The sequence below is a fragment of the Equus quagga genome, chromosome 16, assembly GCF_021613505.1.
Source record: "Equus quagga isolate Etosha38 chromosome 16, UCLA_HA_Equagga_1.0, whole genome shotgun sequence".
NCBI lineage: Eukaryota > Metazoa > Chordata > Mammalia > Perissodactyla > Equidae > Equus > Equus quagga.
In genome coordinates, this window is record NC_060282.1 from 26,175,412 (window position 1) to 26,200,101 (window position 24,690).

At 37.6% G+C, this 24,690-nt stretch overlaps 1 protein-coding gene across 1 annotated transcript in view; it reads left to right on the plus strand.

Annotated features, from left to right (window-relative positions):
* The first annotated feature begins 525 nt into the window (after nt 1-525).
* The window catches only part of CSMD3 (CUB and Sushi multiple domains 3), a 1,175,747-nt gene continuing 1,151,582 nt past the window's right edge, over nt 526-24,690 (plus strand). The window contains exon 1 of the mRNA XM_046642300.1: nt 526-703. Coding sequence (XP_046498256.1) covers nt 526-703 — 178 coding nt within the window. The remainder of the gene's footprint in view (nt 704-24,690) is intronic.

Here is a 24,690-nt window from a genome sequence, read left to right on the forward strand (position 1 = left end):
CATTATAACGACGTGGGCATTGATGAAGTCCGGTTCATTATCATCACGGTGTTCCCAAAATCAACGCAGATCCTCGGATTAAAATATTGCTTTAACGCGCTCATATTCACAGGCTGCAACGGAGAGCTCACTAACACAATATTTCTTGGGCTGCTTTTACAGGCAGAATTGATCTATTCAGGGTGGGGGGGAGAAAAAAAAACAAGCCCCTCAATTTCAAATATTGTGGGGAGTTTGTCAGAGAGCGGAGCTGGGCTATAAGAGGCTCACTAGTGGTTTCTGGTGGTTGCTATAACGAGCTAGAATTGAGGTAGATTTTGGCGGAGGGGAAAAAACGCACAAGAAAAGACAGAATCCAGAGTAGCGGAGACTTTGTGCCCCCGTTGGAGAGATGGTTGAGTCCTCGTCAAGGTTGCTGTGGTATCCCAGAAACACCATTCACTCCGAGCTGTGACCGCGCACCAACAACAGCAACAACTCCACTGCGCCGGGCTGAGGAGCAGGAATTAGGAGCTCGCGAATAATATGAAAGGGATCCGCAAAGGGGAAAGCCGAGCAAAGGAATCCAAACCCCCGGAGCCTAGCACTAGAAGATGCGCTAAATGTGGCCGCCTAGACTTCATCCTGATGAAGAAAATGGGGATTAAAAGTGGATTTACGTTTTGGAACCTCGTCTTTTTATTGACGGTGTCTTGTGTGAAAGGTAGGTCTGCTTTCGGGGTCCCCTCTGCTTTGGATGGAGGCGAGCCGACTTGTCGCCGGAGAGAAGCTGGTAGCTTACTTTGCAATTTGCAGTGATAAAATAATCATGATAATACTGAAGAAGGAGTTGATTCACAGCTCCCCCCCACACACACCCCGAGATAGGAAATGCATTTTGCTTGCCAGATTTGGCGTTCAATGCGGTGATTGAGCTTGTGCTCAATAAATATTCTTGCAGTATGCTCAAACGAATACGTGAGTTGATTTGTATAGCCTCTAACTAGTGGATATCCAGGCAGAATTCCTCTGCAAGACTTTTCTTGGTGGTGAGGATTACCTTGATTTCTAGTCAAACCAGTGGGGTTTGATGCTTGAGCAAGAATATTTATATTAAAGACATTCGTTTAAATGCTTTTTAACCCTTTCAGGTAGGAAAGTTACCGACATGCTGGGAATGTGCTGATTTTAAATGCATTAGGGCACAAGGGTCTTCTGAGCATCCCCCCCCCCAACATGAATGTCTCTGCATGCATTTGTGAATTATTTCTACGCGAGCTCTTATGCGTTGATAAATGGTAGGGGAGCTTCCCTAGGTCCTGTGGTAGAGGTTTGGCTTTAAAATGAGGCTTTAAAACGGTCTGAGAAGCCACGAAGTGTAATGATCCACCTTTGGGGATGAATGAAGGTAGAAGGAAAGTCATTAGCTGACGACCAAAAAGAAAATCTCCAGCAAGTCTCAGCGTTCAGACAGGTAGAGTGAGTGTCACATGCACAGACGAGGGGAGGGGGTGGGTGGGATGTAGAATTTGTTCCTAAGCAGGAAGGCAAGGGACAGTCAGGATCATTGGAAGGAAAGCTGTGCTCGGGGAGAAAATAGATCCCCAGGTCTGTTCCACAACTTCTCCTGCACCCTGCTGTCCATTAATTGCTGCAAAGAATACTCAGGAGGTGTTTATGACTCATGCCATCATTTTTGAACAATCACCTCCCCATACTCATGGCAGCTCTCATAGACGCGAGGGATGTCGCTTTCACTGAAGCTAGTTTCAAATCCCTGGTGTCTGTGTGTCAGGGGGTGGGCAATGGGGGGAGTTTTGGCCCAGGCGCGCCACGGCTGTCAACACAAACTGGACGCTTCTTCCTTTGTAAAGGAGTGCCTCTCTGAACCGCAATCGGGCCGCGTCTCTATGAAACAGTTTATTGTCCAGCTTGCAGCTGGCTGTCCCCCCACAGAAGGCAGCCCATTTGCATTCAGTGGAAATGATAATTCATGTTTTGGGTGGAGGGAGCTGGAGGGGTTACCTCTCTCTCTCTCTATTAGGACCAATGATGGGTGACATGTCTCGAATTTTAATTTACATCGCTAAATGCCAAGAAGTCGCGCCTGGTTTCTGTGGCAGCAACTGCCTGGTAAACCTGCTCCCTAAAGCTTGATTTTTTTTTTTTTTTTCCTGGAGCCTCAGCGCAGCTCTAAGCCAAAACGCTTGCCCCAAGCGGCGTAATTACACTGCCTAGGGCACAAAACGCGTCTCGGGCTGCTTACAAGGGGTTTTCATAGCCGGCTCTGCGTGTTAGGAGCCTCGCATTTATGCTTAGTTCGCCTGCCCCTGGGAGTCGGTGGTTAATGGATGGCCCTAGGGCTGCCTGCTAGACGCGCGCTCCGCGTGGGGGAGGCGCAGGGAGCCAGCGAAAGCTCCTGGTCGGGAAAATGCTAGAGTGGCTCCTGCTAGAGGATGACCGGGGGTTAAGTGCGAGTTTTCAGGTGATACCTGTTGAGCCAAAACACATTCGAGGGGCAGAAAAGGGGAGGGAGTCTCCGAAGCAGGGCGAGCAAGCGCCTGACAAACACGGAGCCACGCCGCCTGCAATTACAGCCCGGCTGCCCGCACCTACCGTATTGTCCGAATAAGACGCGCAGATAGAAAGGAATGGCGCGTTAATTTGCTTTAAATGGCGCTGGAAACCGGACCCCTCTCTTCTCACAGCTCCCGGACTTTGGACTCAGATAATCGTTCTCCACTGAGTATATTCCAGTTTGGGGGACATTGGGAAGAAGGAGTGTGTCACACTCTGCTTTGGTCCTGTCCAAAATCAATTTTCTACGGACTATTAAAAAAAATTTTTAATGGTAGTAAGGTTCTTCATTGTCACTTATCTGCCACCTGGAAGGCATCTTCTATATTTTACAACTTGGTACGCTGTCCTCAAATTCTGAGAAGCAAACTTACATAGGCTGTACGCTTTAGACTTTTTCCCTATCACCGGGCAGTGCCAATTTTGACAGTTGTGTCTTCTTTCCCTTCACCTTATTTTAATATCACCTGATTCTGAAGGCTTTCTTAAAACTGAGATTGCTGCAGTGACTTAAATGCTGTTTCCCCCAATGTCTATGCCTGCTTTTGTCTTCCACACTATTTCTTTTGGACTCTCAGGCCCAGGGGAAAGCTCAGAATGGGTAGTCGTTCCAAGGGCTTTGTAGGTCCTAATCCAGGCTAGGGAGAGGGATCAGAAGTCCGAGGCGCGCGGTTTTCCACGTGAACTGCTGCGGCCACAAGAATTCCTCCCTCTGCCCACGCTTTTCATCCCCCCACCATCTCACCTCTGCCTGCAACAGCAATGACAAAGAGGCTCAGTGGGAGGAAACGCCTCGGAATAGAAGACAAATTGGCCTTCGGTAGTAGGCCTGAACCGTTCAAGTGGGGTTGAAAAGAGAGGCAAGCTCCTTTGGGCATTGTATCTCCGCTGTCTTCCTTAGAAATAAAAGGCAGAGGAGGACACCAAATTGGGGGTGGGCGGGGGATGCTTAGACTTGATGCGTGCCTATTTTGAGTTCTCTCTCTCTCTCTCTCTCTCACACACACACACACACACACACATACGCCAGCAGGCAGAGGTTTTTGAAATGCAGCCTGCAGCTGCAGCGTGTCTGCTTAGGTCTCACCCAGATAGAAAGTGTGAATCTCCAAGTCGTGCTTAAAAGTCCCGCCCACGTAAACAGACACTCGGGGGTGATTTCCCATGCTTCTTCTGGGGGATTCCGGGGGAGCACACAAACCGGGCGGCCAAGGTACAGAAAGCTCTGATCTCCGTCCACAGCAGGTGGGAGCCAGTATGCCCCACTCACCACCCGGCGCCACAGCGTGCTTCCAGGGCTTCTCTCAGGACCCCGGACTTCGAGAAGGATCCATGTTTCCGCATGCTCTAGGAACTCCAAGGAGATATTACTCCCACCACAGAGCTCTTCTGGAATAGTGGGGCTCACAACGTCTCCCCTGACCTCTCCGCCTGGAAAGGGCCGTGGGTGTCCAGGAGGGAAGAGAGCTGCCTGCAGCGCTCATTAGCATCTTTCACCGGCCCCTGGGTGACCACCCGGAGGTCTCTGCCCCGCGCCTGTCTGCGAGGACTGATCGCCTCACTCCACACCCTCAAGGCGACAGTCTGACCTGACAGGTCAGGAAAATATCTGTCGTATCCTGAGAGAGCTTTTCAAAGGCGGGTGGAGTGGGTTAATGTCTTTACAAAACATTAACAACCGCAAAAAAAAAAATCCACCCACCGCGATCAACATCATCAAAACCTTTTCCCTGAGGTTAGCGGGACTGAGCCACCTGCTGGGAGGTAACCTTTGTGTTTGAGTCAGGGGTCTTTGTCTCGCTGCAGTTTGCACAGGTATCCCTCCCTTCCATCTATTTCCCCTGGGAATATTTCTTAATTTCTTCTAGAAGGCCAGATTCCCTGAAATTTCCATAGACCACCGGAAACTGAGTGCCTGACTTGGCCTGGCTGATGGCATGTGCGTGTGTGTGTGTGCGTGTGTGTGTGTTGCTGGGAGGAGGGGGTCCACATGGATTGACACAGAGGAGCCTATGGCATGCCTCAGTGTGTGTGTGTGTGTGTGTGTGTGTGTGTGTGTGTCCAAGGCAGAAACGCGTGGCCGTAACAGTACGTTTGTGTTTCCGGGACTCTAGATGGACGGTGGTGCTGCAGCCACTGCTGTCGCACGATCGGGCGGAGGCGCCTAGAAAGATCCCTTTCCCAAGCTGACCGCAGCGCTGCCCTCGCTCAAACAACTTCTCCTCTAACAGGCACTCGGGGAGTTCGGAAAAACTCGTTGGGGAACAAGTAATGGGGAATGCTGCTCCTCTACTATCGTCCTCGTCCCCACCCCAGCTCTGTCACTGGGCGAAAGGCAAGCAGGGGGGCAGCACCAGGGTTCAAGCGCCACAAGGGCGTATTGGGACCCTAGGGGAAAGGGCAGAAGAAATGAAACAGCACGGGGTCATCCCGGTCGCCGTGTGGTCCTCTCCCAGCACCGCTGGAGTGGCCAGCTGAGGGCTGAAAGCGGGACACGCATGGGGATTGCAGCGCATTGCAGAATAATAATGAAGTAGGACGACCAAAGAAAGATCGACTCAGGCATCCTGGCGGATTCCCTTCTCCCTGAACACAGCGCCTTCGGCAGGCTTTGCACCACCGAGTTGCTAAGCCAACCCAATTTACCGCTCTGAAAAGGCTTGAACCGCTCCCAGAATTCTGAGCCCAACTTCCCCTGGACAGTTACCTTGTTGAAATTGATCTGAAATATCATTTTGCAGCACCGTACCATATTTTCCTGAATCTTCGGGGGTTGGGGAGCTGGTGGAGGGGGGAGTTGCTGCATCAAACCAGTGTAGGAAGAGAGTGAGAGCAGAAGTAATTAAGGAGCAGGTTTTAGCCTCTTGAAAACCTGATGCCAGCTCTTTTGAGATCCTTCAAGGAGAAAAGGGGTAGAATTACTCCATAAATTAAGTACTCTAGGAGCACAGACTTAGTTGCAGTAGTTATTATGGCTCCTGATATTAATTAGCGTTACTATTTGTGGGGTAGCTGATTAGATTATAGCTATGCACGTCTTTTTCCTAAACACACAATTTGGTGTCTATCGAAACAGTGAAATAATAAAATAAAGCAGCAGCAAATGGCGTCTATACATGGTTCTAAATACAGTAAACTCTATCATAAGACAGATCTGATAAAACAAAAAAGTAAGAGAGGTAGCACAACTGATAATGCATTGCATTCCGGTGGAAAAAACTCTACTGATAAAATGCTCAAGATCTCAAATTCAAATAAGTGAAATGGACTAAACTTCACATCCCTTGGCTCCAAATGTACCTCTTCTCCTTGTGTCCCAAGAGGTGACGTTCTTCTGCTTAACATCAAGGTCTCCAAAAAGGGCTTCAGGATATCAAATCTTCAATGTTTCATCCAGTTTGGAAACTAACTTTGAAGCACCAAGCACTCTGTTTGAGGAGGAACTTGTTGCTTTAGGCAACAGGACTACATGAGAAAATATGCCATCTTGTACTTTGAATTTCAAAGTTTGGGAGATTAGAAGTAAAATAATTGCAAATGAAGAGAGTAGGAAAAAGGTGGGTGAGATATAAATAAAACTTAAGGCCATTTTATTTTACCTATATATATACATAAAAACATAGCTTCTCTTTCTATTTCTTCCATTCCCTTTACTCATCATGCAAAGGGGTGTGTAGTTTAAGGATACAGTGGCAGTTCTGATTTGGATTTTGGATGAGATCTGGTAAGAATGATAGAACAGATACTATCGTTAGCAAATTCATCTTTTCTCTCTCAGAGTGAGCAGGTGAGTGATTCATGGTACTTTCCAAGGAGATCAATCTCCATGTCTACACAATTTTCTCAGAATCGGACTCCTTGTAAGGCTCTCATTCTCATCAGGAATATCACTTTCACAAATGTCACTGAGAAAAATCAATTTGTTGAATATCTTCCAGTATTCATGGGCTCAGTGTTAACGGTCATCTTTCTTTCTCTCAAGCCTCCAATCTTACAGCTATCAAATGCATTTCATGCCCTCAGGCCCTTTGCTAAGCTATTGCTTGGGGCTGGTTGAGGATTCCTAAGGATTAATATTTTCTATATAATCACAGATTGTTGTTCACAACCCAATTTGAAATCTCCTCTAAAAAGTCTAAATTTAGAACATTAGCATATGCATCATATACCTTGTAATTGGATAACAAAGTAATCATGTGGCATTAGATATCACAATATTACTCTGTTGGCTCTTAAATGCTTGCACTACAGTGATTTTCAAAGTGTTCCTAAACAAGTAATATTAGCATCCTCTGGAAACTTGCTAGAAATATGAATTCTCAGATCCCCACCCTAGGCCTTTTAAAACAGATGCCCTCGTAGTTGGGCACAGACATTAGTGTTTTTAACAAGTCATCCAGGTAATTCTCATGTGCTGTAAAGTTTGAGAACCACTACACTACAGTAAAGTGGAAAGAGCAAGGGCTCTAGAGCCACCAAGACCTGAAGTCAGGTCAAGATTCTGCCAGGAATTATCTTTGTACTAGCAACTCAGTTTTTCTAAGCTTCAGTTTCGTTATCTACAAAAAAAGAAAGTTAGAAAGAAAGTTAGAATATCAGTAGGCCTATAGGGAGATTATACATGTAACATCTATAGTGCCTGTCACTAGTAGCTATCAGTATCATTAAAATACACCTCCATGCACAAAGCCAGTATGGACTCCCACACACTTCATCCTTACACCACCAGCGCTAACTTGTCCATAGCAGCAAATTAAAAATGTAGTATCTTTTCACTAGCTACTATTTCACTTTGGCTAAGTTCCCAGGCTATTATACATTGGAGAAACACTCTGAAATTTATGCTTATCACCCTTGCGCAGTTACTTCAGGTGCCTGGTTCTATGGGCAGACCCATAGCTTAAAAATGTTACAGGGCTAATTTGATCCATTGCATTTCAATAATGATTTATTTTAATGTTGATCGATTCATGGACTTATATGAATTTGTTAATTCATCTTGTCACAAGTCATGGTATTTACAGGGCTGGAGGAGTTCTTAAATATCAGCTAGTTCACTGCTCATAGTTTATACAGTAAATGCACATGCCTAGAAAGGATAAGTGATTTTTACTAGGTTGAAAGATGATTAACTCCAGAACTGAGACTAGATCATTGGGCATTCAAATTCATGTTCAACTCTCTATTATACCTTATCAAATTTACTACACAGTTTGCTCAGATGGCACCAAAGAAGGCAATCACAAAAGTTAATATTTAAGGACCATACATCAATTAGTACCATATAAGAATATTATTGATTATATGTTGTTGGGTTTTTTTTGTAAAGATTGGCACCTGAGCTAACATCTGTTGTCAATCTTATTTTTTTTCTTCTTCTCCTCAAAGCCCCCCAGTACGTAGTTGTATACTGTACTTGTGGTCCTTCTGGCTGTGCTATGTGGGATGCTGCCTCAGCATGGCCTGATGGGTGGTGCCAGGTCCGCACCCGGGATCTGAACCGGCAAAACCCTGGCACGCCGTAGTGGAGCACATGAACTTAATCACTCGGCCACAGGGCTGGCCCCAATAATTATATGTTTTGTGGTAAAATTTTTTTAAAATATGAACTGCTTGTTTGGTAGAAGACAAAAAGAAATAATTATGGAATGAAAACATTTTCTAAGATATAATATGTACATCAAATAATAATATCTTCAATAAAGTTTATTTCTTGACATTAGATGTCTATAAAAATAAAAACAGTGTCTTGACTGTTTTTCATGTCTGTATTTTCATCTGCACATTTCTCTCACATGTTCTATATAAGACAGTGGTGTCATTGAAAACTCTGCCATAGAAGTAATTGTACTATTTATAAATATTAATAATTCAAGAACAATCCACAATGTTGAGATCGTCTTCAATTTTAGTGACGTGAAATATTTTAAAAGTCTCTTTAAAATATGGGATTAAAAGGGCCGGCCCTGTGGCATGGCGGTTAAAGTCACACATGCCGCTTCTTGGTGGCCTGGGGTTCACCGGTTCGGATCCCCAGTGCAGACATGGCACCGCTTGGCAAGCCATGCTGTGGTAGGCGTCCCACATATAAGGTAGAGGAAGATGGGCACAGATGTTAGTTCAGGGCCAGTTTTCTTCAGCAAAAAGAGGAAGATTGGCAGTAGTTAGCTCAGGGCTAATCTTCCTCAAAAATAAAATAAAATAAAATAAAATAAAATATGGGAGTAAAATTTCCAAAATAATGAATGCTGCTAAATTTCAGGTGTTTAAATGTTCAGAAAGTGATTGAAATATATAAAAAATAATGAATGACTCTCTGTTTTTTCTTTTTTGCTTGAGGAAGATTAGCCTTGAGCTAACATCTGTGCCAATCCTCCTCCATTCTCTATGTAGGTTGCTGCCACAGCATGGCCCGGGAGGGTGCAGGTGTGTGCCCGAGATCCAAACCAGTGAACCAGGGCCACCAAAGCAGAGCGTGGAGAAGTTAACCACTAGGCAATGGGGCCGGCCCCAAGTGATTCTTTTTGAAAGCTCAGTTTTTAATATTCAAAATTATAAAAATCCTTCTTCCTTCTTTTGCTTTATGTTAGCAAATTTCAAAGGAATATTTGTGACTAGGTAGTTTAAGGTGATGAGAATTTTTTAAACTATGACATTTTAAAAAATATGGTTGGATACTACTTTGAAAGGGAATTTATAATTAGAAATAGAGTCTCCATAAGTGGATTTATTAAAAAATAACACTGAAAAAGTGAGGACTCTGTTATACTTTTCTGTTATACAAGTCCATCAGCTTGACTCCAGAATGCTCAGAGGTACTTCATATAGAGAGAGGATAAGAGAGAGGATAAGACATTATGTTTGGGGAAATGGTACCATGGTTATTTTTTTTTTATGTGAGAAGCTCTGTGTTAAGACCTTTATATAAAGTGTGTCATGTATATTTTAAACAGTGATTCTGTCCCTCATTTTCCTGCTTTGAATTCTAACAAACATCTTATGAGATAACTGTTATCTCCTACGTACAGATTGTTATCTCCATTTACAAATTATCTTCATTTCCTGAGGCCAGTGAGGTGCAATAAGCTTCCAGGATCCTATGGTTAGCTAGTGGTTGAGTGAAATCGGAAATGGTAATAGATTCAGGAGTTCATAGACTGTAAATGACTAAGTTGCTAATTAAACCTCTTCATTTTTAAGAGACAAATTGAGACTTTGAGAATTCAATTTAAAAGAAAGTCTAAAATTAATATTCATGTTATATATATATATATCTCTCACAGTTACAGTAATACATAAATTCTCAGTTTTGTAGTTTTCAACATCTTCTACTAAAGTTGCCTAACATTATCCTTTTTTTGAGGAAAAGTAGACCTGAGCTAACATCCACTACCAATCCTCCTCTGTTTGCTGAGGAAGACTGGCCCTGAGCTAACATCCGTGCCCATCTTCCTCTACTTTATATGTGGGATGCCTGCCACAGTATGGCTTCATAGGCAGTGCATTGGTCCGCACCCAGGATCAGAACCAGTGAGCCCCGGGCCGCCAAAGTGGAGCATGCGAACTTAACTGCTCGGCCACGTACTGGCCCCCTAATTTTATTCTTTTAATGATTTTGTATGATAGATGTGGAAGATATTTTCCAGTTTTATAAGCAATAATAAGTGAAGTAAATGCCCAATAATACATAAGGTAAATATGTCACTAAAAGATATAAAACTGCTCAGTGCATTAAGTGCCTAAAAACAGAATCAAAAAGTATAACCCTTAGATCCTAACCCAATGCTCTTGAGTAATATTTAAAATTTGTGAATGCAAACAAATTTATGGACTTCACAAATAAAATAATATTTGGGCGTGAAAATTGTTTACCAATTGTATCACAAGCCTTTGCAAATAAATTTTTTCCATTTGTACCTTAATCTTCCATTTGGTCCTACAGAATTTTAAGGATGAGAAAGCTCTTATAACCTATCTAGTCTGGTGTCAAATAGTCAAGGAATGTGCATTAGATTTATTTGTAGGGGCAAGGTAAGGTGTTTTTTAAAAAACATTCATGGGGCCCCCCTGGTGGCATAGTGGTTAAGTTTGTCCGCTCTATTTAGGCAGCCTGGGGTTTGCCATTTAAGATCCCGGGTGCCAGCCTACATTCTGCTTTTCAAGTCATGCTGCAGCAAGCACCTCACATATAAAGTAGAGGAAGATGGGCACGGATGTTAGCTCAGGGCCAGTCTTCCTCAGCAAAAAGAGGAGGATTGGTGGCAGATGTTAGCTCAGGGCTAATCTTCTTCTTCAAAAAGAATTCATATCCAAGCTCCATCCACTTAGTCTATTTCATTCTATAAGTGCACCCTGGTTAAAAATACAGGTATCGTTGTGATCTTCTAAAGAAGAGACAAATCAGAGAAACAAAGTGACTTGCGAAGCTGGAGAGTGCAAATCAGTCTTTAATCTCCCTGGTCACTGCATGTTTCTCTTTATTGGGTACTGACTTATAAACCTTTTAGTTTGATCCTAATTGGTTTATGGGAGTAAATCTCTGAGAGAAGAGGCCACTGTGCCTACTCCAAAATCCTGACCAGGCTCGAAACAGTCCACCCTGAAGTAATTGTGTAAGGAGACACAGATACATGCGTGTAATAACACTAGTAAATAAGAAACTTAACATGCAATCTAAAGATTAACTTAACTAAATGGAAGCATTAAAATATACATGGCAATCTACAAAAGAAAAAAATGTATTAAATTATACTTAAGTGCTCAAAATTAGCATTGCGTTTTCTTGTGAAGGGGATAAAGGGTGTTTTCATGTGTAACAAATTTTTGTACTTTGCACTTTCTGAACTTTAGACTCTTAATATAAACCAGCCTTTTTCTATTTGCATTATTAAAACTTTTTGTTTATATTTTTAGAGATATTTTAACCTGTGTTTTTAATTTTAAAGCTCCGAGTCCTTAATAATGCCTTCATATGTGTTATACATGGAATATACTTATTACAATGAACACTTTTCTTTTCTTTTTTTTGATTTTTGGTGAGGAAGACTGGCCCCGAGCTACCACCTGTTGCCAATCTTCCTCTTTTTGCTTGAGGAAGAGTGGCCCTGAGCTAACATCTATGCCAGTCTTACTCTATCTTATATGTGGGACACTGCCACAGCATGGCTTAACCAGTATTGTAGGTCCGTGCCTGGGATCTGAACCAGCAAACCTGGACCGCTGAAGCAGAGTGCACTGAACTTACCCACCAGGCAACCGGGCTGGTCCCTCATTGAACTCTTTTTAATGGGACATCCTTATTTTAAACAGTTTTGCATCTTTCAACAGCTGGATGTAGATTTCTCCAAGGTTGGCAAAAGTCAAGGATAAAAATATACCTATAGTCTGTCTCCAGGCCTATTTCCTACAATCACCCATTCTAGAGTTTTATTTAATGTTGAAAATTGGCTAATTCTCAGCCAAGTTCTGCATTTTTTAAAATTGATTGTATTGTTATAATAACTCTCTTTAGTTTATTGAAATTTTAAATCACAAATTGACTTGACATTTTGTTTTCATGATCTTGGTGGGAGATGTGGAAGCAGATTGATAAAATTAAATGCCTTTTCTTGAGCTTATTCACTTTCCCATTATCCACTTGTTTTCTCATTCAGAACTACTTAATAAAATTATAAGTTGTGTCCTTGTTATGGTTTCAGTTTCTCAAGTATCTATTTTTGTTTTCTATGTAGACATATCTTATATTTTTTTCTTTATTTACATTATGAGGGTTGTTGGAGTTGAAAGAAATGTGAAGAAAAAATGTTCTTAATTTCATTTTCTCTTATAATACAACGTAATAGGTATCTAAGTTTTATTAACTGTCAATAATTTGAAAATATAATTTTAAGCTGTATATTATTGTGTGTATTTTAATATATAGAAGTAAATGTGCATCTACCTTGTTATTCTATTACTGTAGAATAAGATACTGTTAAAAATTTTTAATTTCAGTTAGTCTGTAATTTTTAGAAATGATTTTGTTCTCAATCTTTAAACTGTATTTTTGTACAAAAGTGACTCTTCTGAATCTTTTTTTGGAGTTGTAATTTGAATTCCCCCCAAATATTGGTAACGAATTTATGCTGATCTATCTCCCTTTTCTAATATTGAGCTTTGTGTTGCTAACAAGCTGCATTTGCAAGATAAGGGATCAAAGTTAGGAGAGTAGACAGGAGATACATACAACTGAATCTCCTGGAGAGGAAACCACACTACCTTGGGTTTATTGGCTCCATGTTCTGACTGAACTGTGTAGTCTAGACAAAATATTTACTCAGTGTTCACATATATGGAGAAACTCTGAATTAAGGCTTTTTGGCTGATGTCTAGATCAAACCAGCTGAACTGATTCAAATGTTTTGTGTAAACAAATTTGCATCCAGGCTGCTAATTTGTGTGCCAACTTCCAGTTTCACAGTTTTGAAGATGATGGAGATGATAAACCCTCTTAAATGAAGTTTGCAATAGAAATGCTGACAGGCCCATGATTACCTGTATTGAATCCATGTTCACTGCTCTTTCCATGGCTTTTTAAAAAAAAACTCTCATCTATAAATCCTGCTAGTACTTGAGTGCCCTTTTATCTGTTAAATCTTTTTAAAGGAGGTCAAACAGAAACTCTAAAAATCAATTTTCTAGCAAAGTGCTAGGAAATCTTTAATATCTGTGTTAGCTTGGCAGTGTTCATTAATATATTAATGAATGAAAATCAGAAATGACATTTTGAACTTAATTTTTAAATACTACCAATGTGTAAGTCTCTAGAAATCAGCCATTTTTCAATAATTTGAAGATCACTACTTATTTTTACCTGTCGTTGCATAGATTGTTGAAAACTCCCTATTTTCGAAAGACTACATTCTATTTATGTAATTCTTTCAAAAGCAAAGTTCTCAAAGTCCTCAAAAGAAATTAGAAAATGTTAGACACATTAGGTTATATCTTGTGTTGTTTCATATAAACATTACCTTAATTGTTTCTATCTTTTTCTTTTGGTTAAAGTCAAGTTTGGTTTATTGTGCCATTTATTAGACTAGTATTATTTTGAATTGAATATTGTGGCCTTAACACAGTTTAAGTTTGAAGTTGTGAAAGAGACGGTGGTCAGTAGATTTTATTCCCACAAGAAGAACCAATGGCTTATTTATCAGTTCTGGGATTCATAGACACATTCTTCAGCTATCAATCAATTGTTTATTTATTTATTTATTTATTTATTTATTGGTGAGTAAGATTGGCCCTGAGCTAACATCTGTTGCCAATCTTCCTCTTTTTGCTTGAGGAAGATTGTCTCTAAGACAACCTCTGTGTCAATCTCCTCTATTTTGTATGTGGGATGCTGCCACAACGTGTCTTGAGAAGTATGTAGATCTGCACCTGGGATCCCAACCTGTGAACCCTGGGTCACCAAAGTGGAGCACAACAACTTAACCACTACACCAACCTGGCTGGCCCCAGCAATCAATCATTTATTGAGGGCCAGTATATGTTAAGCCCTTGCCTAGAATTTGAGAATATAAAGATGAAGTTCTAGTCACAACCCTAAAAAAAGACACAGTTTTTATTTTGAACTAGACTTTCTGTGAACATAATACCAAAGCAGTCTGGTTATTGTGAAATTGCTTAGTTCTTCCATGGGATTTTCTTTCATGAAATATCAATGTAGTTTATACCACTTTTATTTATATATCGTATGTATTTAATCTGTATCCTATCAGAGGTGAGAATTAACATCCTACAGACATTGTTCAAAACTTTTCAATGAAGTGGATAATTTTTATGTAATGTAATGTAATTTTATCTTGCAGTTTTCAATTAAAATGTTTATTGAGTCCCATCTGTTCATAACTGATATTAACTAGTTTATCCAGTATTAATGAAGATCCCACATGTATTTCTGTAGCAGTGCTTGTACAGTTATATAATAATTTGCAATCAGCAAACTGTGCTTCTTATCCATTTTTTTTTCTGTGTTTGTTCCTGCCTCAGAACTCCTCACTGGCTTGCTAATGCTTACAAATTTAAATTCAGATCTCTGCCCCTTCATTTAGTGATTCACAGGAAACAAGCCTTGAGCTAATTTACCAAGGTCAACATATGCAAAGGGCAAAACAGATAACTAAACATAAACATAACAGATTCTGTCATAGCTTTCTCCTCCTTATTTTTTTTCTTTATTGGAGACCTAAATAAGTAGATTATGTTTTGTTTTGCTTTGTTTTTAACCCGTGATTTAAGAGCAATAGAAGGATCTATGAATAGGTTCAAGGAGGAAATACTGGCATTGGATCAATGCCACTTTTGCTACATAGGAATTAAGTAGAATGATCTATCTTTACAAGGTTAGGACATTTTCCAAATTTGATCTTGCATTTTACATTTTTCTCATTCCCCCTAGATTGATTACTTTGATGATTCGTGTTATTTTAATGTTTGCACCAACATCCTACTTCACAATTGCCATTTCCCTATATCCTTTCACATTCCATAAAACTCAGTTTTTGGTGATCTAATGATGATTTAAGGTGTAAGAAACTAGATTTAATATTTATTAATACAATATATATTAATGGGTTTTTCTATTTCTAAGCCTCAAAATCTTGACTATTAGTGTAAGATCAAGACCAAACATTTCCATTATCTGTGTAAATTTCTATCTTATCCGCTTTGATTACTTCAGCAAAAAACATTGTTAGAAGCTTGAAACAAAAGAGAAATGGGTAATATGAATTATTTTACTTAACTTGGTACAACTTAAGGAAGGAATTTCCATGTGCACCATGGTGGATTTCCAACACTCTCCACAATACATAGCATTAGCTCCGTTTATTGAAATCCTCTACTAATGAATGGGAGATAATTTACAGGATGTGCTGACTTGGTTCCATCAACATCTCAAAATCCGTGTCTAAGATTCATCCCTTCTTTGACATAATAATGAAGAAAGTGGTACCTTTGCATTTCACATAAATATATTACACAATTAACCCTGCACTGCCTTTCCATTCATTTTGTTTTCCCTCGCAAGTTCTAACTCTTTTATTTTCAAAGTATTGCTGACAATTCACGTATAATGACAGTGTCATGACATGGACTGTTTACTTAAAATGCAGTGAGGAGGCTCTCAAGCTGTCCTGTCTATTGTTAGTATACAAGAAAATCTCAGAGAAGCCACCTATAAGATGTATAGCTAGCCTTCGTGAAAACTATGAAAACGGGTACAATTAGTTGGGGTCAGAGTTTGAAACAAGCGATCTTTCTCTACTCAGCTAGTTCTGAGAAGGATGTTTGGATAAAATATACAACCCTGTTACACACACTTAAAGTATTTTTTAAATCCTAAATTAAATGCAATCAAAATTTTGTTGATAGTGAATAAACACACTGTAAAATAAGAAGTATATGCACTTATTAGTTGCATATTTAAGCACAAATATTCATAATTTGTGAATTCTGTCTCCTATATTTTCATTTCCATTTTTATAATAGTTCATTTTTCTCTAAAGTACATGCGAAAATAGGCATCTCTACTTGCGATTCCTCATTTCTTTGCTCATCTTCACGACAGGAAAAGAAACTGATTTTGCTCGTCCTTTGCTGCGGATCGTGCGTGCCTCTCATTTAAGCATCTCAACTTTGAGTGTTAGATAGTCTTAGGTCCTTTTTAAATTTGAGGAAACAACTTAGAAAGAGGAAATGAGCTGGCAAGGAGAGAAAATCGGGTTCAAACACAGCCTGACCAACTCCGAACCTTTGCTCTTTTCATCACACTGAACAGGATTTCATTGTTTGAGGATTAAAAAAATTCCAGAGATTGAGATGAATTCTGAATTCTTTCACATGTCTTTCACATATATAAGGTTATTTGTTTTCTGGGGTGACCATTTCTGAACATAGAGCAATTTATTTTACATGCTTCAAGTTGAAGACAAGGCAATAGAAATAGAAGTCAGGGGTAACAATTCAGAAAGGTCAGACTAGTCATGTTGCCAGAGGGACTGGCCTCCTGTTAGAGTTTGGACACGCTTTGTTGAATCCTGTATTAAGTTATAGTTTGCTGTTAGAATGAAAAATATATATTGTGGGAAAAACATAGATGTTATGATATTAGAGTTAGGTAATGCTGCCTGATACTGTATTTTTTTCCTTTTTACAAATTAAAATAGAAAGGGATCCTTAACTGAAATGTATGTATAAGGTCTCATTTCATGTTTACTTATATTCTTCTTTATTTTCAATAACCCAGATTTCGTGGAAAACTTTAGGTGAATTCATTTCTTAGAAATGTAGAAGACATAAAACATGTTTCCTTAACTCATAACTTTTAGTGAGTAAGAAGGAATATGTCAAAAATCTTAAATCACCCAGCATGGGATCTCTATACCTAACTCAGTACCTTATAAACAGAGTAAACTCAATAAATATTTGAAGACTTGAATTGGATTATTGTTAATTGAGTTCATTAATTTAGTTTAGGTCCAACCTGGACTCAGAAAAATCAATCTGTATTGTCAAAATCTTTCAGTTGTTACACACTTCAAATGTTTCTAACTGTGTTAACAGTGGCTACTGTTGTCTATTTGGATATCCAATGTTTTCTAGGAAATAAGAGAATTTAGAAAAATATTGTATAGCTATTCAGTATGTAAAAGTATGAATCACCTTTGCTACTTTCACTTTTGAATACATAATCTGGTTTCTTTTACTTGAATGATCTGTATTAAGGTCCCTTAGCTCAAAATATCACTACCTCCATTAACATCACAGTAAGAGCCCGAAGAATTACTGAGCCCTGGTAAATTACTCTTGCTATCAGAAATAATTGTTCATTGTGAGGCCCCTTCAACACATATTTTCAAATAATACTCAGTACATCAAAGAGTAAATTAATTTGGAAACACATTATGATTATTCTCAATCTCTAATCCGGTAGAATAGAATATGGATTCTGATACCAGTTACATCCTAATTGGCCAGGTGACATTAAGTGCCATGTTTCCTTTAGGCTCAGTTTCCTCATCCCTTACATTCTCTGTAAACTTCAATGATAGCAAATGGCTCCGTATGAGAAAGCACTTTATGAAGTATACATTGCCACTAATAATGACTATTGCAATCATAGTAACCACTGTATTATTTATTTGAAAGTGTCTAAGCACACTTACTTCCATTTATTTACTAACATATTAACATAATAAACAAAATGAGATGCATTTCTCAAACATTTAATGAGCTAATTCAGGTTTTAAATCATCTTTTGTATACATTAGAATAACATACTATTTAAGATAAACTTTGAGATAGATGCTCTTTTCTGTAAATCAACAGGCTCCTTGATAAAATGAGTAATCACATCCTACCCCAAGTAATTTGTTTTGTAAACCAACACTCCCAATATGTTGGGATTGCTTAAATGTATACTCTCTGCAATATAGAAGTTAAAAAATTGTCTTCAGGGGCCGGCCAGAGGTTAAGTTCACAGGCCCCACTTCCAAGATCAGGGGTTCACCGGTTCGGATCCCAGGTGTGGACCTATGCACCGTTTCTCAAGCCATGCTGCGGCAGGCCTCCCACATATAAAGTAGAGGAAGATGGGCACGGATGTAAGCTCAGGGCCAGTCTTCCTCAGACAAAAAGAGGAGGATTGGCAGCAGATGTTAGTTCAGGGCTAATCTTCCTCAAAAAAAAGGTCTTCATATCTTTTAAAAGTTCTAATTAAAGAATAAATATTAAACCATTGATTATTTTCTTGGATTTACACACTTAATTATACATTTTTTACTATATTTCTCTCTTAAAATGATGAGGTATGTTAATCAGTTCCCCTGGGCAGTCAGCAGCCATGCAGTCTCGGAATAAATCCTGTTTAACCCTAGTTGACAATTCCTTTCACATGTAATCGTATTTTATTTGCCAACATTTGGTTCATTTTACCTCTGGATTCATTGACAAATGGGTTTTTTTTGTTCTCAGAAATTTGGAGTATTAAAAGAATGTTTCTTTAAATTATTTTCTCACATATTATCTGTTCTTTTCTAATCATATTTTTCACCAGCTTTGGCATTTTATAATATTGTTTGTATTCATTTCTGTGAACAATATTCCTCCAAATGATTTGATAATGTTCACGCAAGTCATCATCATATTATTATTTACATTTTTATTTTATTTTCTATTTTTCTTATTTTGGGTTAGACCCTAGTTTAAGAATTTCATTAATATTTTTCTAGGAATAAAATTGTAAACATACATACTTTTCTCCCAACTTTATTTCTATTTTTAGTTTTACTACTTTCATTGGTTTGCTTTTCTGGAAGAGACATTTCATCGTGTTTCTATTTTTATTTACATCTAACTACGGCTTGTAAAATATTTTTTTAAGTACTCCTCTGAAAATATATTATTAATCTCACTATGTTGATAGATTATTTTTTAATGTTTTAATTTTTGGTTCTGAATATCCTCTCTCATTTAGTCAGAAATATGAAAATTCATTTTCTTTTACAATTATATGCTTTTTCTTATTTGCAATTTAAAAACATGTTGTATTGTTTGATATGTGATGTATAATAAGACTTTTTCAATTACTATGTCTATCTATACCACTCAGTATGTAAACAATTTTTTATTTAAAGCTGAAGTCAATTATATGACAGCCTCATTTGTTGTGTAACTCTTCTTTAGGATATCATTCTTACTTTTTCTATTTTATGTATTATAAAATTATTTGAGATCTCCAATTTCTACTATATTTCTTAATCAGTATTCTTTTTATTAGACTTTAAAGTATCTGACTATATGAAAAGACTTCATGTTTTCTTGTGATTTCATATGTGTAACAGATTTTAGATCATTGTTTCCTTTTTAATACAGGGAAATTCTATTTTACCCCCCTAACCAACCCAATATTTATCACGATGGCCCCCAAATCTCCAGCAGATGGAACAGCTGTGGTGTTAATGTGATTCTGTATAATTTTGAGGTTGGTTGCTCTGGCCAAATTTTTCCGAGAAAGCTTGTTCCCTGTTGGAAAATCCCAAATATACTAACCATGAACTTCTAATTAAAATTATTGCCATTCTTCTTTGACCATTGAGTTATTTCTCCCTTCTGTTTGATTTCTTTATATTGTTCTTGAAGCAAGACTAGAGCTAATAATAAGCTGTTGAGGTAGACGATAGTCTCCAGAGGAAAGTGCTTCCTATAATACGATCTTAGACCTCTTAGAGGTTCAGAAGTATAAGAGGCATATGGAGGAACCGTGATTGTGAACAGAATAGAATTCAATCAATTTCTACCTAACAGTATAGCAGATAGAATTTAATATTCTTCACCTACCATAGGTGACCATAGTTTGTCATTATAGTTTTTTTTTTTATACTCATCTTTATTTTGCTTTCTTGTTCTATTTATGCTATTTCTGGAGTGGATTTTAAATTCTTTTGTTTTAAACAAAACAAACCTGTTCCCTAAGTTTAAAATCTATCCCCGACTCTTCAACTTGTTGAAGTTTATCTCCCCTCCTCAGATATATTTCTCTAGACACTCTCCAGTTGGAAATTAAACTCTTCTTTTCTCACATGAACTTTAAATATCATTGCATCAGAATTATAGTTCTTATCACAACTTGCCTTGTATTCAGTAACTTAGGCATATTCTATCTGACTCACGTAACAGAGAAATATGGGAGGTCAACAGCTGTGTGCTTAGCAATCATGTCTCCAAGGCACTTTGCACAGTGCTCTAGAGGTAGAATCTTAATAAACATTAGTTGTTCTAAACTGTGCTGAAATACAGCAGAATATTAACTGACTTACCACTTTCTGACATTTTAAACATTATTTTGTACATTATTTTATTTGTACTAATTAATAATGCATTAATATTTCTCCTTTTTTTCTGCCTCCTCTAATCTTTTGTTGTAATACGTTGAGTTTTAGTTCTCCCACGAGGTTCTCTAACTTGCCATTTAATTTAATTTTGTGCCATTTAACCTACCCTTTGTTAATATTTTAATTTTCTTTTGCTGGTCTTTTTTATCTGTTTTAGAATTTGAAATGTCTCTTGAGGCATTACTTATATTTCTGAAAATTTATGGACATATTCTTTCAGGTTTCTTACTTTTATAAAAGAAAAAAATTGAGACAGCCTATCAATTGTGTTACTTCCATTTCTCTCGGGTATTTCCACTTCTTCATCATGTGTTACCCCAATTCATTCATAAACTCCTATCTTCATGAACTTTCACTTTCCTTTATGGTATGAAACTATGATAGTGTTCAAGATATCTTCGAGATTTGTTTCCAAAACACCCTCTCTGTAACTTCCTGCTATCTCAACTGATATCTTGCAGATCATAAAAAATATTGTTTTTTCCAACTATGATTTTCTCATTGCTTTTATTTTCACCTGTCTCCATTTTATTATATTTAAATCATAAGTGTTGTAGCAGATAGTTAAAATCCCATGCATTTTGAAAACTCTTCACCTCTATGTTACTGTTTGATTCATTGAATTGTTCCTTTTTGTTGTTGTAGTTTCTATTTCACAAATAATTTTCCTCAATTTTAAACATTTAAATTTGTTTTTTATATTTCTTATTTGAATCTTTTTATTGAACATGGGAGTTTTTTGGAGGAATGAAAGTGGTGTGACGTGCTTTGCTCTGAGAGGCATCATTGCCTGTTACCTACCATGATATCTGCCAAAAATTGCTTCACAAATAATTCTTTTTATTTTCTTTCTGTCTCTAGGGAGCCAATTATGTTGTTATAATCATCAAAGCTGCTTATCATTCTATAATGTGTTTTTATATTACCATGTTGAGCCTATATTTCTAAAGAGCCAATCACTAAAAAAACAGTCTTATTGCCATCTTGACAAGTGTACAGTAAGCATCAATTTTGCCCACTTGGTTCTTTGTGCCCTTTTATGATTGTTGGCTTTCCTCTTGATTCAAAGAGTAATAAGGAGGAAATCAACTGAGACAGCACATTAAATCAGATTTATTTAACCTGACTCATTTTGCTGTAAAAAATATCTTTAATAAAAATAATAGAACCACTGCCAGGTGAATGGTTTACAATAGGCCAATCATGTAGTTGGAAAATGCTTAGATATTCAGCTGGGGATTTTGCCTTTGATTTGTTCTGTTTTTAACTTACTTCTTGGTGAAGTGGGAAGGAAGCAGAAAGTGATGGAAGTGGTATAATCCAGCAACTTTCTTCTACTCCTGCTGCTTTTGCACAGGAGATGTTAGGATCCTAAAACCAGTCTTCGGTGCTTGGGTGGATGTAATGGGTGAGTGATTATTTTCAAGGGTGACATAGTTTATAGAAATGGAATTATAACAGTTTTTCACAGCATGAATGAATCTGACATTTTGTTTTGGAGATGCAATAATGTCCAATGCCAAGTTTTCGACTTTAAACATTTAATAGATTGCATAGGACTACCTAGTGAAAACTACTGTTATATTGTAATGTTATTGGCAAGCAGGATAAAATAGCTGTAAAAAGATATGACATATAGGTAGCAAAATTCTGTGCACTTTTGTAGCATAACCACCACCAACATGAGAACCCAGAAGAGAACATTTTCAGATAGCAAGCATTGCATTGGATTTCTTTTTTCATTTTCTAAATTTGATCATCACTTCGCTTCATCCGCCGAAAATTAACTGTGGTCAGATTTATTTAAATCATGAAAAGTGAAACATTCTGATGACTTAAGTTATGTATCACATTTAATGTTCCAGTGTAACAAAAGCAGTGAAGGACATAGTAAAAAGAAAAAGTATTTGAACATATCCTATATATTTATGTATTTGTTTGTTGCATCCTGTGAAATGCGATAGAAATTTACATCTGCTATTCTAGGATACATGTAAATATTGGATAACATGTTATTTGACAGCTTAAAGAGAAGTTTACTATTAATTTTTATTAATATTCTCACTAGATATTTACTGTCATATATTAAAATTGTGGAGAAAATTTTGTTCAAAAGAAGCAGCTGCTGCATATGACAACCCTAAGCCAAGGTGAAAATGATATTGTGTTTTGAATCATTTTGTATAATTCTGTTTTTCAAAACAATGCATTCTTTTTAAATGGAAATACGTTAGATTTCTAACGTGCCTGCCCTATTGAGGGCAAAATTTTGTTATTAAAATGATACCAACATCAACAAAATGATAATCATCAATAGAACATTCTGAAAAATCCATTCATTCCTTTTTACAGCTTTTGAAAATATAATTCTAAATAAAAACTAAACGCTGCTCATAGTCTTAGAAGGATTTACTAGCCATAAAGAAACCTGCTTCTGTTTTCTTCCTACAATGATGCTTGATCATTTTTAGTATTCATTATAGTCTCTTTTTTATAGGACTTGTCTTTAAATATTGTGGATTATCCTGGGTTCCATTTTAGTTCTATGCTGTCAGCCACACGATCTCTATTCATTGGGAGGAACAAACTTTTACCTTCATTTAAGAAATTTCTGGGGCCGGCCCGGTGGCGTAGTCGTTAAGTTTGCACCTTCCACTTCAGCAGCCCGGGGTTCCCCGGATTGGATCCCGGGTGCGGACATGGCACCGCTTGGCAAGCCGTGCTGTAGTAGGTGTCCCATATATGAAGTAGAGGATAGGCACTATGTTAGCTCAGGGCCAGTCTTCCTCAGCAAAAAGAGGAGGATTAGCAGAAGATGTTAGCTCAGGGCTAATCTTCCTCAAAAAAAAAAAAAGGAAAGAAATTTCTTTTGAGCGCCATACATATATTCACTGCTCAATAGAATCCCCTTAAGACATTTGAAATGCATTAAATACAAAAGGTAACATGGTTTCCACCTATCTAGAAGCAGAAATTGCTCTTTTTTCTATATTAATTTCATTATGCTCTGATTTGTCCAATGCAGAAAATGGAGACCCTCAATCTCTCTCTCTTCTTCTGTTGCCCAGTAGAAATATAATGAAGAGCTACCTATGGAATTTTAAATTTTCTAGTATACATTTAAAACAGTAAAAAGAGACAGAATAAATTGTTGTAATACTATATGTTATTTAATCCAATATGTCAAATATTTTATCTTTCTAACATGTTATCAATATAAAATAATTAATAAGATATTTTACTTTCTTTTTATCCCTATAAAGTATTTATAATTCAGTGTGTATTTTAAATCATCAGCACATAAAACTCTAGATACCAAACTTTTTAAAACAAATATTCAATATGTATTCAGATATCATAAAATTTATAATTTTAATTCATATAAGCAAGTTGCTCTGAAGGTAATTTTAAAAAATCCAAGAACTGAAAAAGTTTTTTAACATTCTCATTCACATTGACAAAATTTGTTCATCAATTTTGAAAGATTTGATTTCACATAAAAGCAAAAGTATATCAGCTTCACAGCTAATTCTGTCCAAGATAAAGTCACTAGCTGTGTGTCATATCGGTTTTATTAACATCAAACTGAAAAGGGTATTGTGTAATTTCAAAGCAAGCCTAAATTTATCTATATCAACAATATTGTTCAAATTTTTCTTATAGTGTTCGCAGCCAATTTACTTATCACAGCTAACTAGTGATAGAAATATTCATGTTGATTCATGAATGTGAAATCATTATTATTGCCTTGTATGATAAAATGTTTATTTCAAGAAAAATAATTATATCTGTCTAGCAAGTTAGCTTTTCCTTTTATTGAAGCTTAAAGTTTATCTCATGAATATTCACTATGATCAGTGAGGAAACGTAAACCACACTGCTGATTTTGGTCTTTGATTATTGAATATTTGGCAAGAAGTGCTTTTGTCTCAAGAGAATCTTGACCTGTGAGTAACAGGATGGTATATCTTTGTAAAATTCATTCACAACTCAACCAAGAAGAATTGGCAATAAAACACAGATCTTTGAATCCGTTATCTTCTCTTTCTTTCCACAGTTTCACAAACTAGTGATGATTCTTAGCTTGGGCATGTGTACACTGAATGATTTTTCTTTTCTTTTCTTTTCTTTTTTTTTTTGTGAGCAAGATTGGCCCTGAGCTAGCAATCTTTTGCCAATCTTCCCCTTTTTGCTTGAGGAA